At 33.7% G+C, this 20917-nt stretch overlaps 6 protein-coding genes across 9 annotated transcripts; 3 read left to right on the top strand and 3 right to left on the bottom strand.

Annotated features, from left to right (window-relative positions):
- Positions 1 to 835: 835 nt before the first annotated feature.
- Positions 836 to 5216, top strand: Bma-daf-1 (Uncharacterized protein; the record flags this gene model as incomplete). 4 transcript variants are annotated; one of them, XM_043077033.1, is made up of 12 exons in its annotated part: positions 836 to 950; positions 1143 to 1311; positions 1505 to 1646; positions 1981 to 2147; positions 2373 to 2476; positions 2707 to 2786; positions 2905 to 3055; positions 3596 to 3754; positions 3853 to 4001; positions 4491 to 4617; positions 4739 to 4869; positions 5085 to 5216. In XM_043077033.1, 12 exons carry the CDS (start codon positions 836 to 838, stop codon positions 5214 to 5216), a joined length of 1626 nt encoding a protein of 541 aa, XP_042932967.1. The 4 variants fall into 4 exon arrangements, with proteins under 4 accessions (XP_042932967.1, XP_042932968.1, XP_042932969.1 ...); XM_043077034.1 differs by having other exon boundaries at positions 1987 to 2147; XM_043077035.1 differs by lacking the exons at positions 4491 to 4617; positions 4739 to 4869; positions 5085 to 5216 and having other exon boundaries at positions 1987 to 2147; positions 3596 to 3767; positions 3853 to 3877.
- Positions 5217 to 6183: 967 nt separating this feature from the next.
- Positions 6184 to 7956, bottom strand: Bma-elo-4 (Uncharacterized protein; the record flags this gene model as incomplete). The annotated part of the gene is made up of 6 exons (XM_043077037.1): positions 6184 to 6304; positions 6537 to 6638; positions 6822 to 6930; positions 7051 to 7264; positions 7345 to 7654; positions 7886 to 7956. 6 exons carry the CDS (start codon positions 7954 to 7956, stop codon positions 6184 to 6186), a joined length of 927 nt encoding a protein of 308 aa, XP_042932971.1.
- Positions 7957 to 10013: 2057 nt separating this feature from the next.
- Bm3627 (Uncharacterized protein) lies at positions 10014 to 12645 on the bottom strand (the record flags this gene model as incomplete). The annotated part of the gene is made up of 8 exons (XM_001900409.2): positions 10014 to 10196; positions 10386 to 10537; positions 10612 to 10858; positions 10931 to 11092; positions 11509 to 11580; positions 11756 to 11989; positions 12190 to 12281; positions 12519 to 12645. The coding sequence occupies 8 exons, from the start codon at positions 12643 to 12645 to the stop codon at positions 10014 to 10016; spliced, it is 1269 nt and encodes a 422-aa protein (XP_001900444.2).
- Positions 12646 to 13586: 941 nt separating this feature from the next.
- On the bottom strand, positions 13587 to 14839 carry Bm3546 (Uncharacterized protein; the record flags this gene model as incomplete). Its single annotated transcript, XM_001900411.1, has 4 exons — positions 13587 to 13761; positions 13989 to 14090; positions 14176 to 14258; positions 14627 to 14839. The coding sequence occupies 4 exons, from the start codon at positions 14837 to 14839 to the stop codon at positions 13587 to 13589; spliced, it is 573 nt and encodes a 190-aa protein (XP_001900446.1).
- Positions 14840 to 15836: 997 nt separating this feature from the next.
- Positions 15837 to 18415, top strand: Bma-cyy-1 (Uncharacterized protein; the record flags this gene model as incomplete). Its single annotated transcript, XM_001900412.1, has 8 exons — positions 15837 to 15929; positions 16190 to 16268; positions 16363 to 16437; positions 16844 to 17088; positions 17450 to 17569; positions 17656 to 17822; positions 17895 to 18057; positions 18296 to 18415. 8 exons carry the CDS (start codon positions 15837 to 15839, stop codon positions 18413 to 18415), a joined length of 1062 nt encoding a protein of 353 aa, XP_001900447.1.
- A 713-nt stretch (positions 18416 to 19128) lies between these two features.
- On the top strand, positions 19129 to 20279 carry Bm7457 (Uncharacterized protein; the record flags this gene model as incomplete). The annotated part of the gene is made up of 5 exons (XM_001900413.2): positions 19129 to 19227; positions 19351 to 19424; positions 19558 to 19705; positions 19820 to 20029; positions 20193 to 20279. The coding sequence occupies 5 exons, from the start codon at positions 19129 to 19131 to the stop codon at positions 20277 to 20279; spliced, it is 618 nt and encodes a 205-aa protein (XP_001900448.1).
- Positions 20280 to 20917: the final 638 nt, after the last annotated feature.

Below are 20917 nucleotides of genomic sequence, written 5' to 3' on the forward strand. Positions count from 1 at the left end.
GCTTACTGTGACATCCTCTCGACATCCATTTGCAATGTGAATACAAACCTTTACGTTGTAAACCACGTCCGTGTGTATGTGCGCCAGTCATCTGTTTGTGTTTTATTGTGTTATAGTGTAATGCTACTCTTTAATTTTCACTTATCCTCAGTATAAGTTTTTGAGTCATTATCAAAGAAGCTATCACTAAATGGGAATTAACGAGCAAAATTTCTGTAAGCTTTCAATCTGTCAGACATAGACATATGAGGAAAAGTAAAGGATGAATGGACAGGTTATCTCTGCTAGTGGTTATGAGATGATAAAAAGAAAGGATGGGATTGGTGTGAACTGTGGCAGGGAAGTTGTCGAAACATCTCTGAAGTTGGACTAATTAATTTGAACGTTCTCCTCAGTTTTGAACGTTTAATTGTCATTCTTTCATCTTCGTATTTATTGAGATTGTGGTATCATTTGAGATGTGTATCAGAGAGAAAAAAAAAAGAGTATAATTCCTGACTTATTAATTACGTTGTTAAAACTTTCGGCAGAGTTGTTGCATATTATCCAAAGTAACCATTAAGGACGTTAGCTGCCAATTAATAATTTTAAATTTCATTAGGTATTTGACAGTGTTGATTAAATCTAAATATCAGCGTTAGTACAAACAACTAAAGGTTAATCAGTCACTTTCTTCATTTACTTATTCCAGCCTGTTCTCTTCGGCATACTCAGAGTGATCAAAAAATATACTTCCAAACTGATATTGATATTGTTTCATGAATGCAGTGTGAATTAATTTTGCAAACGATTCCTCGATATGGTTGATTGAGCAGTAGTAATTCAAAAGGAAACAATGCAGACATTATCATCCTTCGTTTTCTTTCTTTTTGTAATTGTTACAAGAGCTATTAAGGATAACAGTGATCCTGGATATGTTATCCTGAAGTTTATGGAACGATTTCAAGCAAGTTAGTGCTGTCATTCCTAACTTTCAGTTTTGAACTATGCTGCAAATGGCATTGCTTTTTGGTCAAGAACTTTACGAATAAGAATTTTTTTGTCGACTAGTAAAGAGGTGTGTTCAAGATAATGTTCATCACAACCATCACATTGCGGCAAATCTGTAATTCGTGTTTTTTTGATTCTTATGTAGATTTTAGATCTGAAGGAACCGATAAATTTATCTGAGGAATTGATTTGCAATTGCTCATATTCTGGTTGCGGTGAAGAAATTACTCGTTTCTTGGGAAATAATTACACAGGACTTTGTCGGTCCACTAGTGGAATATGCCACAAGCGTTTACTACCCGATCGATCGGTTATCTTAAGGTTGGTACTGATGTGCTTTTTTATATTAATGAAAGTAAGCTTCTTTTTTGCGACTAATGATTTCTATAGCAATTCACTGAAAAATGAATGGAAAAAATGTTGTTCTATGCAAATCGTGAACATGATTTCGTGTTCTTGGGAGTTACCAACAAAAAAAAGTGAACTATTATAGTCAAATAAAGGACAGTTTCAGTTGTCTAAGCAAAGATGCTAGTCCTGATTTGCACTGCCGAGCTAAACAACCGATGAACGATGGAAGTATAATGCAGTGTTGCCAGAACTACTCGTTCTGCAATGGAGCTTTGAATTTGAATCCAGTGAATGACTACATTTTGGTAAGATACAAAAGTTACATTTTTTTATTAACATTATTTTCTTATCATTTCGATTACTAAGACAGTAAGACCCACTTATCATTCTGATTAATAGGACAGTAAGACCCACTTATCATTCTGATTAATAGGGCAGTAACACGGTGTAAAGCAATTCTAAATTATATTGTTAACTGTTTATACATTTATAAAAGACATGAAAATATGCATGCATTGTTTTTACAAGAGTACTCGTGGCAAGTTGTAAGGATAGAAAACGTTTCTTTGGAAACGAGTAGACTACCATATTTGTTAGCACTGTTATGTTTTTCCTCCTTTATCTTTTTTATTTCTGCAGTTTCAGGACAACAATATATCATTCATTCACTCTGTGGTTATCTTTTTAATAGGAATTGCCGTTTTTGTGTTTTCTATATTCTTAGTTTTTGCTTGGATCAACAAGCCATTAAAGCGGTGGTTATTTTACTGGACACATCATAGGTCTGGCGAGGAGCACTCTGAAGTGTAAGCAATCATCTTTGGTTATATGTTTTCAAATTCAAGCTTATTAATCAAGGGAAACACTGGTTCTTCTCATTTTCTTGTCTTCTTCAATTAAAGGAAATCATAACACTAGTTACTAATCACTTCTTTCCAATGCATCAATGAAATTAGTATAGCACAGCATCGATTGCGGAAAGGAAACTGTTTTATTATTTTCACTTCGTCCGATAATAGTATTGTTTCAAGTACTGGTGAAGAAAAACTACTAATGAACTCAACGGATGCTTTAGGACACTTGAGCGATTTACTGTATAATTTAGATGATTCTGCCACTACGGGTTCTGGTTCAGGTACACTTTTTTTTTGTTACTAATTAGTTGATTAAGTCTATCTTCGAATGAGATGCTGCGAATGAAACTGAAAAAATTTATGAAGAAAAGAGTAAAGCAAATTTATTACGTAATTTATTACGAGCAAAAAAAAAAAAAAAAAAGATAGGGCAAAATAACCTAATAACTTAATTGGTTTAAAAAACTGTAATAATACTATTAAAATTATTATTCCATTTACAAATTTCCAGGATTTCCATTACTTGCTCAACGTACTATCGCTCGTCAGATTGAATTACAGAAAGAAATTGGACAAGGACGCTTTGGAGAAGTGATTTTTCTGTCATTTTGAACAAAAGATATCTTAAAGAAGATACCATACTTTTTTTCTTTTTTTTTTGATTTAATACGCTATACGTTAATACATTTTAGTGATCCCATCCTTATAGGTCTGGTTGGGTTATTGGAAAGGTGACGAGGTTGCTGTGAAGATATTTAGTTCACGTGACGAAAGGTCATGGAATCGAGAAGTCGAAATTTTCCAAACAAATCTTCTTCGACACCCGAATTTGCTTCGCTTTATCGCATCTGACAATAAAGGTACTGAATCTTTGTAGTATTGGTTTCTTTCTTTACTTATTGCATAATTTATATATTTCAAGTTAATTATGAAATATCATTCCAACATTCAGTACGCTTAACTGATGCGGAATCTGCATTATAATTATCAGATTCTGCAAAAGACATATTTTTGCCTCTTCTGAATTATTTTTAATAGGCTTCAGACTGGTTTAAAAAACTCGAAAGATATTTTGTATTTCTCTAGAGATATTTTGTTTAGCAAATATGTGACTTCTGAAGAATCTATAAGGACTATTTTTTCTAATAATTATGACAATATAATATGCAAAATATCTCTAGAGAAATACAATATGTCATACGAGTTGGATATCTGCTGGCTTGCTATTTTCTGAGTGTTACGATAAAAATCAATACTTGTTTAAACAAAATGTTTTTTTTTTTTTTTGAAGTTCCTTGAAGATTTTTATGATTCTGGCATGTATTTACACCATCATTAAAAATTTTGCGAAAAATGTTTGATTTTTTTCCATTGATATCTGAATGATATATAATTTACAGATACTGGAACGAGTACCCAGCTGTGGTTGATAACTGAATATCACGAACATGGTTCTCTTTATGACTATCTGTCTGCGAATCCTGTCAGTGAATCAGTGATGCTGCAAATGATTCGCAGTATTGCAGTTGGCTTGTCTTTTTTGCACAACGAAATTCCTGGTCCACGCGGGAAGTTTCTTTTTTTCTTAAAGTAATATCTGTAATACGCATATAACATCTAACAGAATTTTAACAAAAATATTTCTTGATGATTACAGGGAAGCCAGCAATTGCTCATCGTGATTTGAAGTCGAAAAACATCTTGGTAAAGTCAGATTTAACTTGTGTGATTGCTGACCTTGGTTTGGCAGTGAGATACATGAATGGTGAGATAAATGTTCCTGATAATAGCAAGTGTGGCACTGTCGTAAGTTTCATCCTGTAAATAATCAAATATACCTTGCAAAAACAAGTTCATATTTTTTACAGTTTAAGTGTAGCCTGAATTTCATTTCCGAAATCTTCATCTTGGTGTGCTATCTTGAGTGTGTTTTAACCAATTAATTTCATTCTCACTGTTGATCAACTTTTTCTCAGGTTCTTTAAAAATGACAATTGCAACATTCAGCAGTTCTAACAGAAATATTTCTTGTTTTTTTACTGTAATATTATTTTTCTGCATGAGTGTTTTGCGTCTTTTGTAAAATATTATAGAAGAATAATACAACATATGGCAAATAGGACAAAAAAGTCATGTTTACTGCTTCAGAATTATATTAAATCATTATTTTAATTGTTTCTAAAAACTCGTCATCATAAAGAATACACACACGAAAAAAAATCTACATACTAATTATTTTTAATGTTATTGGAGAGGTATTTTTTATTTGTCATTAATTTGTTACTATCGTTGTAGCGTTATCTGGCACCAGAGATACTAGAAGACAATTTCTCTATAAATCATTTTGAAACCTATAAAACTGCTGATATGTATGCGATGGGTCTTATGATTTGGGAAATCATGTGGAGATGCGGAAGCCAGGGTAAGGCTATGTATTCATAAAGTCCCTTGTGTGGAATCGTATATGTCTTATTTATTCATCTAAAGTCAATGGTTTTACAGAAAAAGTTGGACTATTCCATTTAAAATCATTAATTTTGCAGAAGAATCAAGATCGTTTGAACTACCGTACTTTGACTGTGTAGGTCGAGATCCAACAATGGAGGAGATGAAATTGTGTGTTTGTATACAGAAGCGACGACCTACTGTTCAAGAGCATTGGATAGATGATAAGGTTTGTAATTTTCTGTTTTCCCTTTTCTATAATTTCCGGATGAGGCTTTTTTATAATATATATTTCTTTGGGTATTACAGCTGAGGTTGATGAGTTTTCACATTAAATAAGTACTTTTTTAATGCTAAATGACTCAAACATTGCGTTTTATGAAGTTCAAAAGGTATTATTTGTGGTGGGGACTTTACGATATTATCACAATTTCGAAAGTACAGGTGATGAGAGGTGTATTACAAATAATGCAAGAGTGCTGGACGGAGTCGCCAGTGTGTCGACTTACAGCAATGAATGTTCGGAAAGCAGTGGATCGTCACGCTGCCAGTTTAGGCTGGAAAGTTCGAAGTTAGCTGAAGGGATGTTACTATAAATCTTTCAGGATGTTTCGATAAAACCTTTATTATAAATTATTTTCTTAGTTTATATGGTTTCTTCTGAATCTCGATGTTATTAAGAGGAGGAATCTTTACCTAACGTATTGGCTTTATGTTATATTCTTACATTTTCATGTTTGATTTTTTCTCTCTCCATAATTCTTTACAATGAACTGAGAGCATTTATATAGAATAAAGCAAGTCATCGATGCGGAGCAATTGTTTTTGGTTGTTTGAGCTCAGAATTCATAGTTCTTGGATTGCATGCAATTAACAATGTCTTATGGAGTTTAAATGCGACATTCCTCTTTGTCTTGTTGAAACTGGATTTTTTGAGAAGTTCTTCTTCAGCTATTACAGCTGTCATTTATACACTTTTTGTGTCAGTTCTTCTTCAGCTATTACAGCTGTCATTTATACACTTCAGACTGTAATTAATTGTGCTTAAGTTATCTGTTAATGAAAGCTGTATTGTTATCGTACCACTGGCTAGCGCTTTTTAACTTGTGTCGTCACCATCCTGCTTTTAAAAGTTATTATGTGGATATTGTTAGATTTCTTTTCTTATTTGCGGAACAGACTGCAGTTGAACTGTTATACTGTTTTACCATATCACATGTTGTTCACGTTAGCAACTGGAGTGCTTTTTAAAGAGAAAAAAGGAAATCATTGATCATGAATTCCATAAAATGCTCGTACTGTGGGATTCTTTCTCTTACTTATCATTGATTTACTAATGAAATTCATACATATCTCTTTATTCTACTGCTTGATTTTTAAAAGTTCAAAATAAGGAAAATTACCATCGTGGTGTTTTATGTTGTAAAACTGTAAAAATTATTAAACCAAACAGCAATTTTTATTTAAACATTTCTCTGGAGTGCAGTGGTTTTGTAGTGGTTTCATTTTGTAATATAAAAAGTGTCTGAAAAGAAGCTGAAGATTACTTCATCTTTTTATCCGATTTGCGGAAATAACTGGAGATGAAATACTGGATAAAAAGTACCGCAAAAGTGACATAAAGCAGAGTACCGAAAAGAAGATTTTGCATTGATTGTTGGCACCTGAAACAAATTCCATTTTCAATAACGTCCTCTTGAGTTAATATTGATCAGTACCTTCAGTTAACTTAGTCAATGGATATTTGCTTTGGTTATATATCCCATGAATATTATTATTCGCGGAGCAGCAACTTATACAACCGAAGCTGAAATGCAAGGAAAGAGGTGCGGGAAATACTATGGGAAGGAGAAATTCCAATCCAAGGTGGTGTAGACATACGTGGTGGGGACTTACGGCAAATTAGTTCCAGTTTTGATTTTATAAACATAAGCCAGGACGCTGATTCCTGCGAACATCTGGACTGTCTGGATTGTAGTTAGTATCATAGATACTGTTCTAAAATGATCGTTATGAAGTGTGTGAAATCATAAAGCTCAACTTATTAGGAGATAGCAAATAAAGTTCAAGTTATTAGAATATAGACTGATAAGAGAAATAACGCAAAATGAGGATCCAATGAAAAAAAGGGCCTATCAAGCACTCCAACAGAAACACTGCTCAGATCTGGTAAATTCTTACTTGGGCAGTCGTATTCCATACGATGCAACTGCAAAGTATGTATACATGGCGGAATGCGCCAGAAAATTCATCATTATAAATGCTTTTCCGGAGCCCGTATTTTCGGCACCTACAATGCAAAAACTGTAAGGGAAGCTCTCTTCCATATTCGTAACTTATTCTGGTATTAAATCAATCCTTAAATTATGAAAAACTTGCAGGAGGATAACAATGTGGCATGATAACCTACCTGAATGGGCGGAATAAATAAGTACTGAAGTATGATGGTAATAGTGCAAAAAAATGAGACGTTTCTTTCTGAGGACAATAAATAGAGTATCACCGAGCTCCACGATTTTTGACAAGAAAAATAAATAAGACCAGTAAGCCGCGACATCAGTGGGATTTACCGAATAGCACAAGGATGGATAGATTCCCTGGTATAGTAGTGTGTGGATCATATCCTGAAAGTGGAATGAGAGAAGTGATAGTATAGACTGTCAGATGAATAAGCGATTTGTGACCAGCACCAGCAGGCAACGACAGTAGGTAATATGATCAGGTGTGGAAAGGTGCAAAGGTACAAAGGATGAAGAAATAGTTGAGTGGAAAACAAATAACAACTTGCTTCAGCAAATCGAATGAAACCGAGAATGTTGAAGAGAGCCAGTGAAAGATTCCAAGTGAATAAAGGCCAGCGTAGATTAAAGGCAGACCGATATTTCATGAAATATTGGATCAGCTTGACTACGAAGAAATAACCTATGGAAACAGTGATCGTTTGACTCCAATTTTTTTGGAAGTATATCGTTTTCTCAACTGGATCAAGCACCTTTTCGAATGGCAATGCATATCTGTAAGTAAAGAGGAGCAGAGTTACATCCTCTATGATTGTTTACAAGTTTTCTCTTACTGCTTTGTCTTTTAGGTAAAGCTGAAAAGTAAGGGCAGAATTAGAGACATACCAGGCAGGACACTTGAAAGTGACGTAACAAAATAATGTTTAGAGAAAACTTTGCAAACGTTTGCAAAAGCACAGTGGTTAGACAGCAGTTTTAGATATACAAAGTAGTAAAAGGAATTACCGGTATTTGTAGTCGGTGTGAAGACCAGATAAGTTGTCCCTGTACAGTTCAAAATTATTCAATGCAAACATTCTGCAATGATGATATAACTATGAGCATAAGTTGTTAAAATGGTGAAATGAATAATTTAACGAGATTTGTCTTCTGTCCGTGTAACTTGTTCATGTTCGAGTCTCCGAAAAATATTGGAAAGACAAATCTGGAGGGAAGTTTCTTTTAATTTATTGTTCAACTTCTTGTTTTTATTCTTTTTGTTGCATGATTGAAGCAAAACAATTAGGGTATCATTTAACCCGAGAAAAGTGTGACTTGGGAAGTGGAAATAAGGAATTATTTATTCATTGTAATTATCCACTCATTTAAGATTACAGTTCGCAAATTAATACTTAATTAGAACTATACGTATTGAAGATGATTGTTAGGAAGAGTGGGAGTTTTCTCTTACTGTATTGAGGGAATAGCATCCCCATCAAGAATAATAGGATTTCATCGTAAGGTTTAAATTACATAAATATGGAATGAACTCAAAAACTTTTGAAATAATATTCTTCGTGGGATATTATTTTGAAAAACTAGGAGATACTTAAGAACGCCTGTCGCTTTATAACTATTTACGACAAGATATAATATATACCAACATAGGTCATGCGAAGGGGGAGGGAGTAATTGTGGGAAAATATAAATCGAAATAAAGGGAGAGAGAAAAGACGGAATCCAGATTTGGGTCATCATCCCACCAGCAGAGCTATTGTTGTTTGATGGATCGTTCCTATACAATTCAGAATTATTCAGTGCAAACAGCAATGTGATAGGGAGCCATAGTAAAGAAGTGATCAGATAAATGTGAGTTCTCTGTTCGCTCTTTTCTTTCATGCGATTTCTTTTTGAGTTCTCTGGGAAATCAAGTTTGAAAGTTTTTTTAAAGATTTTGTTCAAATCGTGCTTTGTTGCAGCATGTAAAACAGCTAAATTGCTTCTCAACCCAGGAAGCGCCATTCTGTCTGAAATTATAAATAGTAAACCGGGAATGTCACCCATTTTTCAACACATCACGTATATATACATATATGTATATTACATATCTCTCAACTGCCACATTTTGATCAATCAAAAATTTCCAAAAAATATGTGTAAATTAGTGACCGTCCTCGAAGCACTATTTCTCCGGGCAATAAGGCAAATCCAAGCATTCTTCAGTCGAGATAGATTAAAGACATATATGGAGAAGACAGAGTTATGAGCACTCAGCAATCTATACAATGTCACTGGAGAAACTAACCGCGGTAAAATATCTCTTAAGTTTTTCTAGTACATAGTAGTAAAAAGAGGGCAGTTGTCTCTCTACCTAATAATTTCAATTTTATCAAGAATCGGCAGGGTCAATAATAATCCATCCATCGGTCAAAGAAATCGAAACCGATTAGTTTTCCTTTAGTTGTAGAAACAAAGAACTTTTACAGTCAAAGTGATTAATTTCGCAACGAAAGCAATTTTTCCTCAACAAAGCTCATATTTTCCTTGACCTTTTTACTGGACAGAATTTTAGTTGCCGCCAATACACTAATTTTTTGCGATTTTGTTCTAAATTTGTTTGAGTCACAAGAGTGAATAATTTTTATCAAGTAAACGGAATTATAATTACAGATACTTATGTGAAAGAACGGACATAAGAGCATCATAAAAAAAAAAAATAATTCCGACCTAGTTGAAAATCTTTATTTCATAAAGAAAGCATATATTTTTCGAAAAACTCTGACTATATTATGTCCTGTCATGCTCACAACAGGAAACAAGTATAAAATACCATAAGTCCATATTGTAAATTGTGAGCAGGTTAGAAAAAAATGTTCCATACTTCGACCCGCGCAAGCCGAAATGATGTGTTCAATATGTCTCATAAAAGAATAAAACAAGCATTCTCAAGCTTCGATTCAAATATTTTCCCGATTTGGAAGCACTGAATACGATATATTTTGCTTAAAGTTAGTACTGAATGACTAAGGTAATCTCTGGTACTCTTTATACAGAAGTACTTAATAGAATCACAGTATGAAAAAGACAGAGCAAAATATAGTAATGGGAATTATGGGTGACTACTAAACAAGAAAAGAAATGACAGAAAAAAAGTTCAACAATGAGATCCATCCGAAATAACATAGTATAAATTGAGAATATACTTCATAATAAGAGACCACTCTGGACGATCCTCTTTTCTAAAATCAGCCACTTTTATCTTCACTTCTACACCTATACCAGCACCAACATTAAGAGCCAGTGTTAAGCATTCCTCCGCTCCCAGGGTAAAAATTTCCTAAAACAAAACACACCTATACATCAGGTACTTGATGAGTTGAATTAATCTTGGTTAATTATATAAGACGTTTTACATAATTTCTACTGAAAAGTCTATATATATATATATATATATATATATATATATATATATATATATATATATATATATAAGTTAATTTATAAGAAATCATAAAGGAAAACTAACATCGATGCTCAGTTTGTTAGGATAAAAAGAAGCCAACAAGCAACACAGAGCTCTGCCATCCGCCCAACTGCTGCTAAAGTTGGTGATCTCAACATGTGGAAATTTAGCAACTGCTTCTTGACACCACCGAAGAAGAGTATTACGTCGTGACCCTGAAAACATGTGGAAACAATTTTCTAGAAAGTAACAATAAAAAGAAACGCAATGAATGAAGAGAAACACAAACCACGCTCACAACCAAGCATCAATCTCTGCCAAGCTTTATCTTCCCAGCTTTGAAAATTCTTTTCGTATATGACCGCTGACGATCTTTGCTGAGCAGTAAATGCTGCACTTTGTCGTCTTCTTTGTAGTTCTGTTATCTTTTCTGATAACTTGAACATCTCCTTCTGTGCATCCATTTTAAAATCATTTGCTACTTTTACGGCAACCAGCAGATCCTTCTGCATTTGGTCCCATTCTTTACGTTCTTCCTATAATCGATCTACAAGAAATACCCAATAGATACGGTGCATAAAATTACAATTACAACAGTAATAATTTACCTCAATAATAATTTTTAAGCGATTATTTTCCAGTACAAATTTTGATCCTTCTGCTTTACTATTTTCTAAAGCCAAATTCAATGCCATTTTCTCCTCCTTAAGTTCATTAACCAGTTTTTGAAGATCTCTGTTTGGACCATGTTTCACAAAGAATACTTCGTTCTAAAATGCATGTTATCTTCTGCTATCATAAATCACTTCATAAATATTTTTCATATCCTCTAAATGCTTGTAATTTTTCAGTGATTCTACTCTTCCGAGTCAAAGGTTTGTATCGAGTAATAGAGAGCGCAAAGCAGCTCTAGATGACCTCATAAATCTAAATGCAATAGTAATATCGACCATTTTTCTTGTCAAACATATCACTCTATGTTTCACAAACGGTGATGAGATGCTTTTCAAATTTGAATTGACAATTAATCTAGCAAGAAGAATAAGGAATAAGGGTGATTCATAACTGCATCTTCATTTATTTATTTTTTTTAAAACCTCTTTTCTTCAAGAATTTCAATAATGAAGTTATTTAATAAATCTTGATCAGATTATGGGCAGATAAAAATTCAAGAAATCGGACTTACATTATGCTTTTTCAGTGATGAGTTATTTTTTTGCTTCTCCGCAGTCAAAAATTTGATTTTATCCGCCTGTTCCTACAATGATTGAATCAAAGTTAATCTTTGAACAAAAACAATGATATAAAAAATGTCTGTCCTAGGATAGAAAATCTTAGATTCTATAAAAATAGAATTCTATAAATTCTATAAAAAAAAAAATAAAAAAATAAAAAAAAATCATTCCTTGGTATTAGCAAACAACTAAAAATACCGCATTTTTCATACGTAAAATCTTGATCGTTCGATTAGCATTGCTCAAAGCAACTCTTAGCTCTGCTAACTCTTCTTCTGCTGCTTGAAGTTCTTCGGACGTACTGGTAAATTTCTCCTCCATATAAGACAAAGTTTTTTTCAAGTCATTATCACGCGTAAATCCATAACATGACAAATCATTGCTAACAGTTGTACTATGCTTCATTTTCTTATGTAATGTTCGCGTTACATTCTTAAATAAAAGTAAGTTGTAAACAAAAAAACAAATCACGAAAAAATAATCTTCTAATTACAGCTAGGATGCAACGAAATGAACTTTCTCTTGCGTCCATTTATATCTACAATAGCGTCAGCGAGGAAACGAAGCATCAGAGGTTTCTAGTGAACCCCAAATTTCACAGTTGCACACAACTCTGTATCAGTAGAAAATACCTGTGTATCTATGCTGTTCTCTTTTTCAGATACAGTCGAATGCTGACCAGAACTTTTCAAAAACTTTGCATGAATTGAATCCCAACATATTTCTGTAATATCGAAAATGCATAAACCAGTAAAAAACAAAGACTTAACAAGCACATATCATCAGATATATGGGACAATGTGATAGGACTGTAACAGTTTTCCACGAAATTGGTACTCTACTAAGCACATTCTAATTTGTAAGATATCTTTATTGTAAGATATTATCATTTATGACCCAATAAACATGCAGCCGAAACATATTAACCCAAAGAGTTTGGTTAAATCCAAATCCACCACACCTTGATTAAGTGGTCGCAGTGGCACAGTCACTTTCCATGGCTTTAGTGCTTCATTTTTTGGATTCGAAGTACCAATACACCTAGGATCATTAACTGTAGTCTTGTCTCCGTGAGCAATTTGTCTCATGCAATATTTCCTGAAAATACTACAAACAGAAAATAACACCGACAACTTCTTTCCACATCACGAATGCAACCCAAAAGTCCATTAGGTCAGGTTCATTAAAAATTTAATCGTCAATAAGGTTGATAGTTTTTTACAAAACGGAGGAGAGTTTAAGTATTAACAGCAAGAAAAAAGTAGTATCCACAAGTCTCTCCAGTAGAATGGAGAAGCTTCACAAAAACAAACTTTTTCCCTATTTCTCATACACGCTTACAAATTTATACATAGTCACAAACCCATTAGTGAATTTGATGGTAGTGGTAGTACCACTTGAATAATACCGAGTGGTAGCGAGACCACAATAATGATCTTCAACTTTATTATGAATATAAGGGTAGGTTATCAAGACTTAGATAGATAACCACAGAAATACATTAACGAATAACTTTGTTCTCAGTACTGCAATTAATAAGCAGAATATAACTAAAATGAAAGTTTTCATAGTGATTCTCACATAAGTTTTAATAATTAGAGAAGCCTAATAAGAGTTACTCAAAATACAACATAAAGCTTACTGTACAACAGATAATTAGTAACCTGTACAATGCATAACGCTTATAATTGGCCCACAGGAAACTAACTACGAATTGTAAAAAAATACCGGATCGTTCTTCTTATTAACCTCTATCCTTTAGACTGACTCTTAAGAGACAAGTCATAATGCAGCGAAAATTAAACCTTGAATTAGCACCCAAATAAATCAAGCAAGTAGCAAAATCTCATTCCTATTTCCGAGACATTTAATAGAAAAAAAAAAAAAAAAAAACAGAGCAGAGTTTAAACACTAAATGTTGACAAGAAAAAACAACATCTACAAGTCAAGCATTTCCTTGAGATCCTCAAACCACTTAGGCATAAACAAAGAAATAGAATCCTGTCTTCAAAATGCTACTTCAGACTAATTAGTTGCTACTCTTCTGCTGCTGCTGTTGCTGCTGCTGGTGAGTATTGGCATTCTGCTTCTTACGTCGACAAAACTTCCGATGAGTCGCCCAGTGGCTCTGCTGACATTCCACACTGCAATAAGCTGTGTTCCAACAGCAATGATAAATTGCTTCAGCTTCGCACTGCCAACACCTTCAATTTCAACAATGATATTCTATCAAGTAATCCTATCCAAAAAACTAAATAGTATAAAGGTTTCAGTTTCTCCTGGTTTGACGAAGTTTTATTATAGCTGAATATATCGTAGCACGACATGTCTGAATTTCTATTTCTATCATTCAATCTGTGAGTGAAAAGAATATTAGTAAATCATTTTGACAGTCCGACTTATCAATAAAATACGGCCAGAAAAAAGTTACCACTGTTTTTTCTTGACACTTGATATTTCTTTCCTATGTTTTTCAGCCATTTTCCCCAATTCAACTTTCAAAGATTCGCGATACTTCTCCTCTAATTCAGCTCTGCAGCGAAAAATTAGTTACCACAGAAAATGCCGAACAAATTTAGTGAGAATAACGAAAGATTCAAGTTCAGATAATCATTAACCTCGTAGTATCTAGCTCATCCTTGAATTGCGTAAGGAGTTCAGTCCTAATCTTTTGTTGATCAGAAAGAAATTCCTGATGAAGCTGAAAAACGCACATTTAACAGGTATTCTTCACCAACTGTTTGTTCCTAGTCTGTCATTTGTCAATCTTTTATATGAAGATAAAATAATCTGTTAAGTTTCCAAGCAAAAAAAAAATGCTCAATTAGTATAAAGTAAATGACAAGTCCCATCAGATGCACATTAAGTTCTAGCAAACATAACATTTTGCTTACAAGTTACCTGGCAGAATAATCCCTTATCGTATTGCAAACGCAACCACTTCTAAACACCCTTAGTGAGATAACAAATGAAAAGAATTGAATTCTTCCTCTTCGAAGTAGCATCCTCTTATAGTCTATAGTCTACAGCAGAACACACTCTATTACAAGAAATGAAGTTAAAACAGACCCGTTCAGTCATTTCAACCAATAATTTCTCTCTGGATTGCTGATAATCTGTCAACCAGTGTCTTTGTAAGTCCATAATCATTCTCTTCATGCGATCATCTAATACCCAGTGGTCATCATGCATCTCGCCTTCTGCTTCTACAACCATCATACCCTCTTCAACTGTGCGATGGTTTCGGCCATCTTTAGGTACGTCCTTCCCATCACTCATCATTTTGGGTCTAAGAAAATTAACGAGTAGTAAACCTCAAAAACTTCACCACAAATAAAAATTATTAAAATCACGTCGTATATAACGATATATTTGCAATACATTGCATATTATAAAGATGCATTTGATAAATCTACTTTTTCTCAAACCATATTACAGTGCATTAATAGTGTTCTCCAATCAATGTGAAAAAGGAAGAGAACAGGGATACTAGAACAACGAACGATCTGTCAATAAGGAAAAAAGCAAAGAAGACATCCTGTTAAGGAGCATGTGACGATGGTAAAACGACCCACCCACTAGCAGTTCGATTTTTATAGGTGGAATAACTTGAACCTCTTATTGACAAGCAGTCATTTCACGAGAGTGGAGCGTTATTACTATTTCACTTAATAATAAGCCAACCAATCAATGCTCAGCAATCTTAAATTCCGCGATTATGATCGAGCATTGGTTTGACACGGTATATTCCCAAAGTTACCATTCATTAACAAGCATCTCTGCCTTATAACCCATGTAGAATTAACGTCCAGCAGACGACGTCATCGTGCCACATACAAACTTATTTTCACATGCTGCTTTTTAATCTCATTCTAAATTGCGTCACCGTAATTTATTGAAACAGGGGGTAACAATGAAAACTTGCTTTCGTTTTGTTCAGTATCGTATCATATAATAGCAATAAGTTTGTAGTTTGAGCTGCTAATATTTGGGTTTGAGTAGCGATACTGCTGTTTTCATGTAAAAGATTGCATCATCGTATTTTGCCACTAAATTATACCTTTCAGATAAAATTTACGTAACATCGTTAACTATTTAATTGACGGACACAAGAAATCTTTAGCGTGTTCGTAGTTTGGGAGAAGGAATCTCCCATTTCATACTTTTACGTGAATATCATTTGTAGAGAAGAATATAGCTAACATTTCTTAAAAGTGGTAAGAGAGATATGACGGGAAAAATGAATCGGCCCGTTCAATTCCAGTAAATCGCGAGTCTGATGGGGAACGCGTTATGCTGCTTGCAAGACTCTTCGTCTGCTGCAAGAAGCAAAGAGGTGATGTACGATGTAAGGCATCAGGCTAATCACGAGGTTAATTTCTTCAATTTGTCAAAAATATCGTAATGTATTTGCGATGTGACTAAATGTAAATGTTACGTACTTCGATCGCTTATTTCTGTAAGAATTCTCTTAACACAAGTTATGTTCAAGTCCCAAAACTATGTTCTGTATTTTCTGTATCAAATCTCTCGATGATGTTGTGATTCAGATTTTGTGTTTGAAATTGAGAATCTTATAACGACAGTCGTCAAATTTGCTTATGAATGTGGGTAATAAAAATAGTCATTTAGTATGTGAATCAAACATTTCCGATCGAGGACACTTCAACTAATTTTCTTCCTCATATTAGTGAAAGGGAGCTGCCTGATGGTAAGTGAAATTCTCTTTAAAATTAACTTCTGAACAAGTCGCACTCTCAGTTTTTTTATGAAAAAAGTACTGTAGTAATAAAGCGCATTTTAAGAGATTGGTGAGGACCCGTCAACGCAACCGATGGTTAAACCAATATTTATGGAACGAAGCAGAAGTGAAATGAAGTGTTAGTTCATAATATTGTTATATTTGTTACTTATTAAGTTCTGTGCCAATTTCTTCAAGTAGTTTTAATTCTTGGAGCTTTGAGTGTTTTTTCGTTTTTATTGAGTTGGTTTTAATGCCAATATATTTTATGTAACTGGCATTAATTACCGTTGAATGACTTATCTGATTCTACTTTCTATTCATAGTTGTTTTCTTAGCTGGTTTTCCTATTCATCGAATACAAAAATAAAACTTCATATAATCTGTTTCATATGAAACATACTAGTATGATTTAGAAATTTAAATAATTATCATTTGGCAGCTGGAGCATTATAATGAACATTTCAAAAACTGGCTGGAATTTGCTGGTGAGTGGAAGTCTTTCGGTTCTGAAATTATGTTTCATTGTAATCTGAAGAATTTAGTGAAGGATAACCGTCGTTCGTTCTATGTTCTGGATACACAGAGCTTGACTACTATTATGTCACCGTTACAAAAGTCGAATAGTTGTTCGACGATATTTCTTGACGATTCTACCATTTCACAGCCAAATTTGAAAAATACGATCAAATGCATTTCGTTGGCTATTTATTATCATATTGTAAATCGAAAAAATCGTGCTCATGAGAGGCTAATGGAAATTTTTGAAGAGCGGCTTCATCCAATCACAGTTAAGCATTCGTTCTTATTTTCTGTGAGATTACATAAGCTTGTCCTCAATTCTAAAAATATGTGAACTAGTTGAAAATATGATGTAAAAGTTTGGTTTGGCGTTGCTTCATATCTCAGTAGGTTGAGAGATTATTTTAATCTCATCAAATCGTCTTAGGTATCTTTTTGCTTTTGCTGTGAAAAAAAAAAAAAAAAAAAAAAAGCTTCGCTATGTTTCAGCTGAAGGACTTCATCCAAACTAACAGTACACTCTGATGTCCCTATTACAAGCATGAAAAAAACTAAAGTACGCAGGGACACATTTTCTCAAGTGGTCAGTACCCTCTGCTTTGGGTCTTCTTAAGGCAAAGTAATTTTAGAGAGATCCGATTCCAATCGAAATGATGTCGAGAGATCCAGATCATCGGCAGATATATCGTTTTATCAGGACTCTTTTCCATGCTGCCCAGTTAACGGCAGAATGCGCAATAATCACTTTGGTATGTGCTTTGTTCGTAATTCCACTTCCTTTGTTTAAGCATAAACAGTTATTGAACTGAATTTGTTTCATCTAATTTATTTCCAGGTATATGTGGAACGATTGCTGAATTACGCTGAAATGGATTTATGCCCATCAAATTGGCGACGAGTAGTATTAGGAGCTATTATGCTTGCATCAAAAGTGTGGGATGATCAGGCTGTTTGGAATGTTGATTATTGTCAGATTTTGAAAGACACTAATGTTGATGATATGTAAGTTTTCTTACTATAAGTAATCTTTAGAACAATTATATATATATACCTAGAACTGAGATATTCTTGCAGGAACGAACTGGAGAGGCAGTTTTTGGAATGCTTAGAGTTCAATATTAATGTCCCAAGTTCTGTTTATGCAAAGTATTATTACGAATTAAGGACACTGGCCATGGCTAACGATCTGCAATTACCACTGCAACCATTATATAAAGAACGGGCGAGGAAGTTAGAGGTTTAAATTTGCTTCACTATCCGCAACGTGCTTTTATCAGTCTTTAGGAACAGTATTTTGGTACATATTAAATAATAGCAATTCTATTGAATTATATCGGAAAACACGCTGTGCTAGCGGATCGGACATCGTGATGAATAATGGCTTTTAATTGAATGAGCCAATTGAGCCAGAAACATTTTAGAAAATGTATTCAAATTGTTTCTCAATTATGGACTATTGTTTACCGATTTTATAGGCACTCAGTCGAATCTACGAGGACAAACTGCAACCTGATTTAAGAATCACACATCGGAAAAGTTTTTCGGCTGAGAAGTTGTTAATCAAGGAATACCACACTCCAGTCGTCATATCTTGATATCTAACTTATCCTTTTTGTATGTAGGATATTTTACAAAGAACTTTAGAATATAGTTTTAAGTGGAAATTCTTTAGAAGATTTATGGCAGAAGAGACCATATCTGCTAAGTTCTTTTACAGGTACGGTTGTTTTTTCCAAAACATTTGATAATTGTAAGGAACATTTCGGTGCTTCACATATCAGAATGTACGTAACGGATCTTTTTATTTCTTTTAACTGTTCTTCCAAGAAGCAAACATTCCATGGCTTCGTTTCTGTATTCTTCTAAGAATTATTTTGTTTGATTTCGTGTAAGGTTAAGCTGATAATAATTGTTGGTATACAAGCAACTTCCTATCTCTGTTGGGACATATTGCACAATTTTTATTATGTGCTATTTATTAATATGTATTTAGCTCATTATTATTGTCTCTGTATGTATTCCTCATTTTGTTTTTTCATATGTAATAGGCCAAAATTCATTAAGTGACTAGTGCACATGTTGTTGACTATTTCTTATAGAATCTCATTGGTTTTCTAATTGTGGCGGTTGATTCTCAAAACTATCTATATATGTGGAACTGTGGAATCAAAATTTTTTTGCTTTGTTTGTATTCTGTGTATGTATTTCATACTGAACATTATCTACAGTTTTATTTTTTTTTAATATTTTAGTCATCATTTGGTCAGTTCTGAAGAATAGAGTTTATGAGGTAGATTTTTATAGCATTATGGGTTCTAACTTTCATTGTGAAAATGAAGCAGTTAATTTTGAGCGAAAAAACGAGGGGATGCGTTATACAATCAACTCTCACATTGATCTCCAAAAGGTTGTGGTAAAGAGTATTTATGTTTCGTTATATTCGATTGTTATTTTAACATTTCCTTTTAGATAAAACCGTTTATTTCATTGCTTTGTCTTGTTTTAAGTAATATTAAAAGATATGTTGCAGGTAATAGTACTGAATGAAGCAGTTGAAGGTTCTGGCGCAAAGATTTTCAAGAAATGGGAGGATCGATTGGACAGGTAGGCTTCTGGCATATTGTTTTTAGAAGTCATGGAGTCGTACGTTTACTGTAGTGAATGTAGGTATTAGTATATACATTGTAATAAAACTATTGATAAAGAAACAACTGATGTTTTTTTAAAGAACTTTTAGGACCATTTATGTAGCAAGCGACCTTGATGAAGAGCTGTTGTTTAATGTACCATTCAAAGGACATGTGAAAATAACTGGTCTTGTGCTGTCTGGCGACTTGGATGGTACTCATCCATCATACATACGTCTTTACAAAGATCGACCATCAGTAAGCTTATTTTGAGTACGATTAGAGAGAAAGGGTTTGTTTGGTTTGAGTTGATGTTCGATTGTTATTTGTTAGGATTGAATACATCATTTTTGATCATATCATAATTTTTAGATGTCATTTGAAGCAACGACTTTAGAGTCTGATCAAGAATTTCCACTGAAGCAGGACATGAATGCACAAATAGATTATCCCATAAAAGCCTCAAAATTCTCAAATATAACGCATCTCAGCTTACATTTCCCAACTAATTTTGGCGAAAGCAAAACTCGGATTTACTATATTGGTTTGCGTGGCGAGTATATTACGGACATAAGGCAACAGGTAGGCAATGGAACATTGATTTTCATTTTGTCTTGAACAAGTCATCTTGATTTTTCTTCATGAACACCAAATTCACTTGCTGAAGAAGGTTCATCGGCTAACACTCAGCAATTATTATGTTTATGTTGATGTGAAATATAGAAGCGTATAGTGGTTCTTTCAGATATGCATTACAACATATGAGGCTAGACCACTACTTGAAGATCATAAAGGGAAGATTCCAGATGTCATAAAGAGGAGCGTTATGTGATTGAATTTCTCTCTTTGATTTAATTTCATGCAAATAACTTGTGAAGTATTTATATACACCTAGTGTACATAGTGCACTGCGAGTGTTATGTTGAGAATAAATTATCCAGATAAAATCACTGAAAGATGCACGTATAAACTTACGTGTTGCAAATGTTTGTCTTTTTTAAAAAACTTCCTATTGTTTTGTTTTTGAACAAAAGATGCATGTTTGGTATGCACAAGAAAACAACGTGAATGGCTATGGAAAGGTAAGGAGCGATGATGACATAAATGAAGTAACTGGAGATGGAAATATTTGGTCACTAGTATTGGAGATATAGAGAAATATGACTCGTCGTTTAACTTTTGAGCTGGCGTCATTCCGAAAATTGTTTGACACTGTTTAGAAGGATCAGCACGCAAACGCGCGTTGTTTTTAAGAAATGGGGATAGGAATTTTTCAAAAATTCGAGAAGGGTAGTTAAGCAGAAATAAACTGCGTTTTCCCGTTTTCGAAGTTATTAAGTCACAAAGTAGTTCAAGGTATGCTACTAGCCATGTTTCGATACACACTAAAGATGTAAGGGAAAAACTTTTTCTTGAAATAAAATTAAAATCGTGACCTCTTTCCATCTGGAAATGGAATTAGACAGGTTT

This window comes from Brugia malayi (assembly GCF_000002995.4).
Source record: "Brugia malayi strain FR3 genome assembly, contig: Bm_v4_Chr1_scaffold_001, whole genome shotgun sequence".
Taxonomy (NCBI): Eukaryota; Metazoa; Nematoda; class Chromadorea; order Rhabditida; family Onchocercidae; genus Brugia; species Brugia malayi.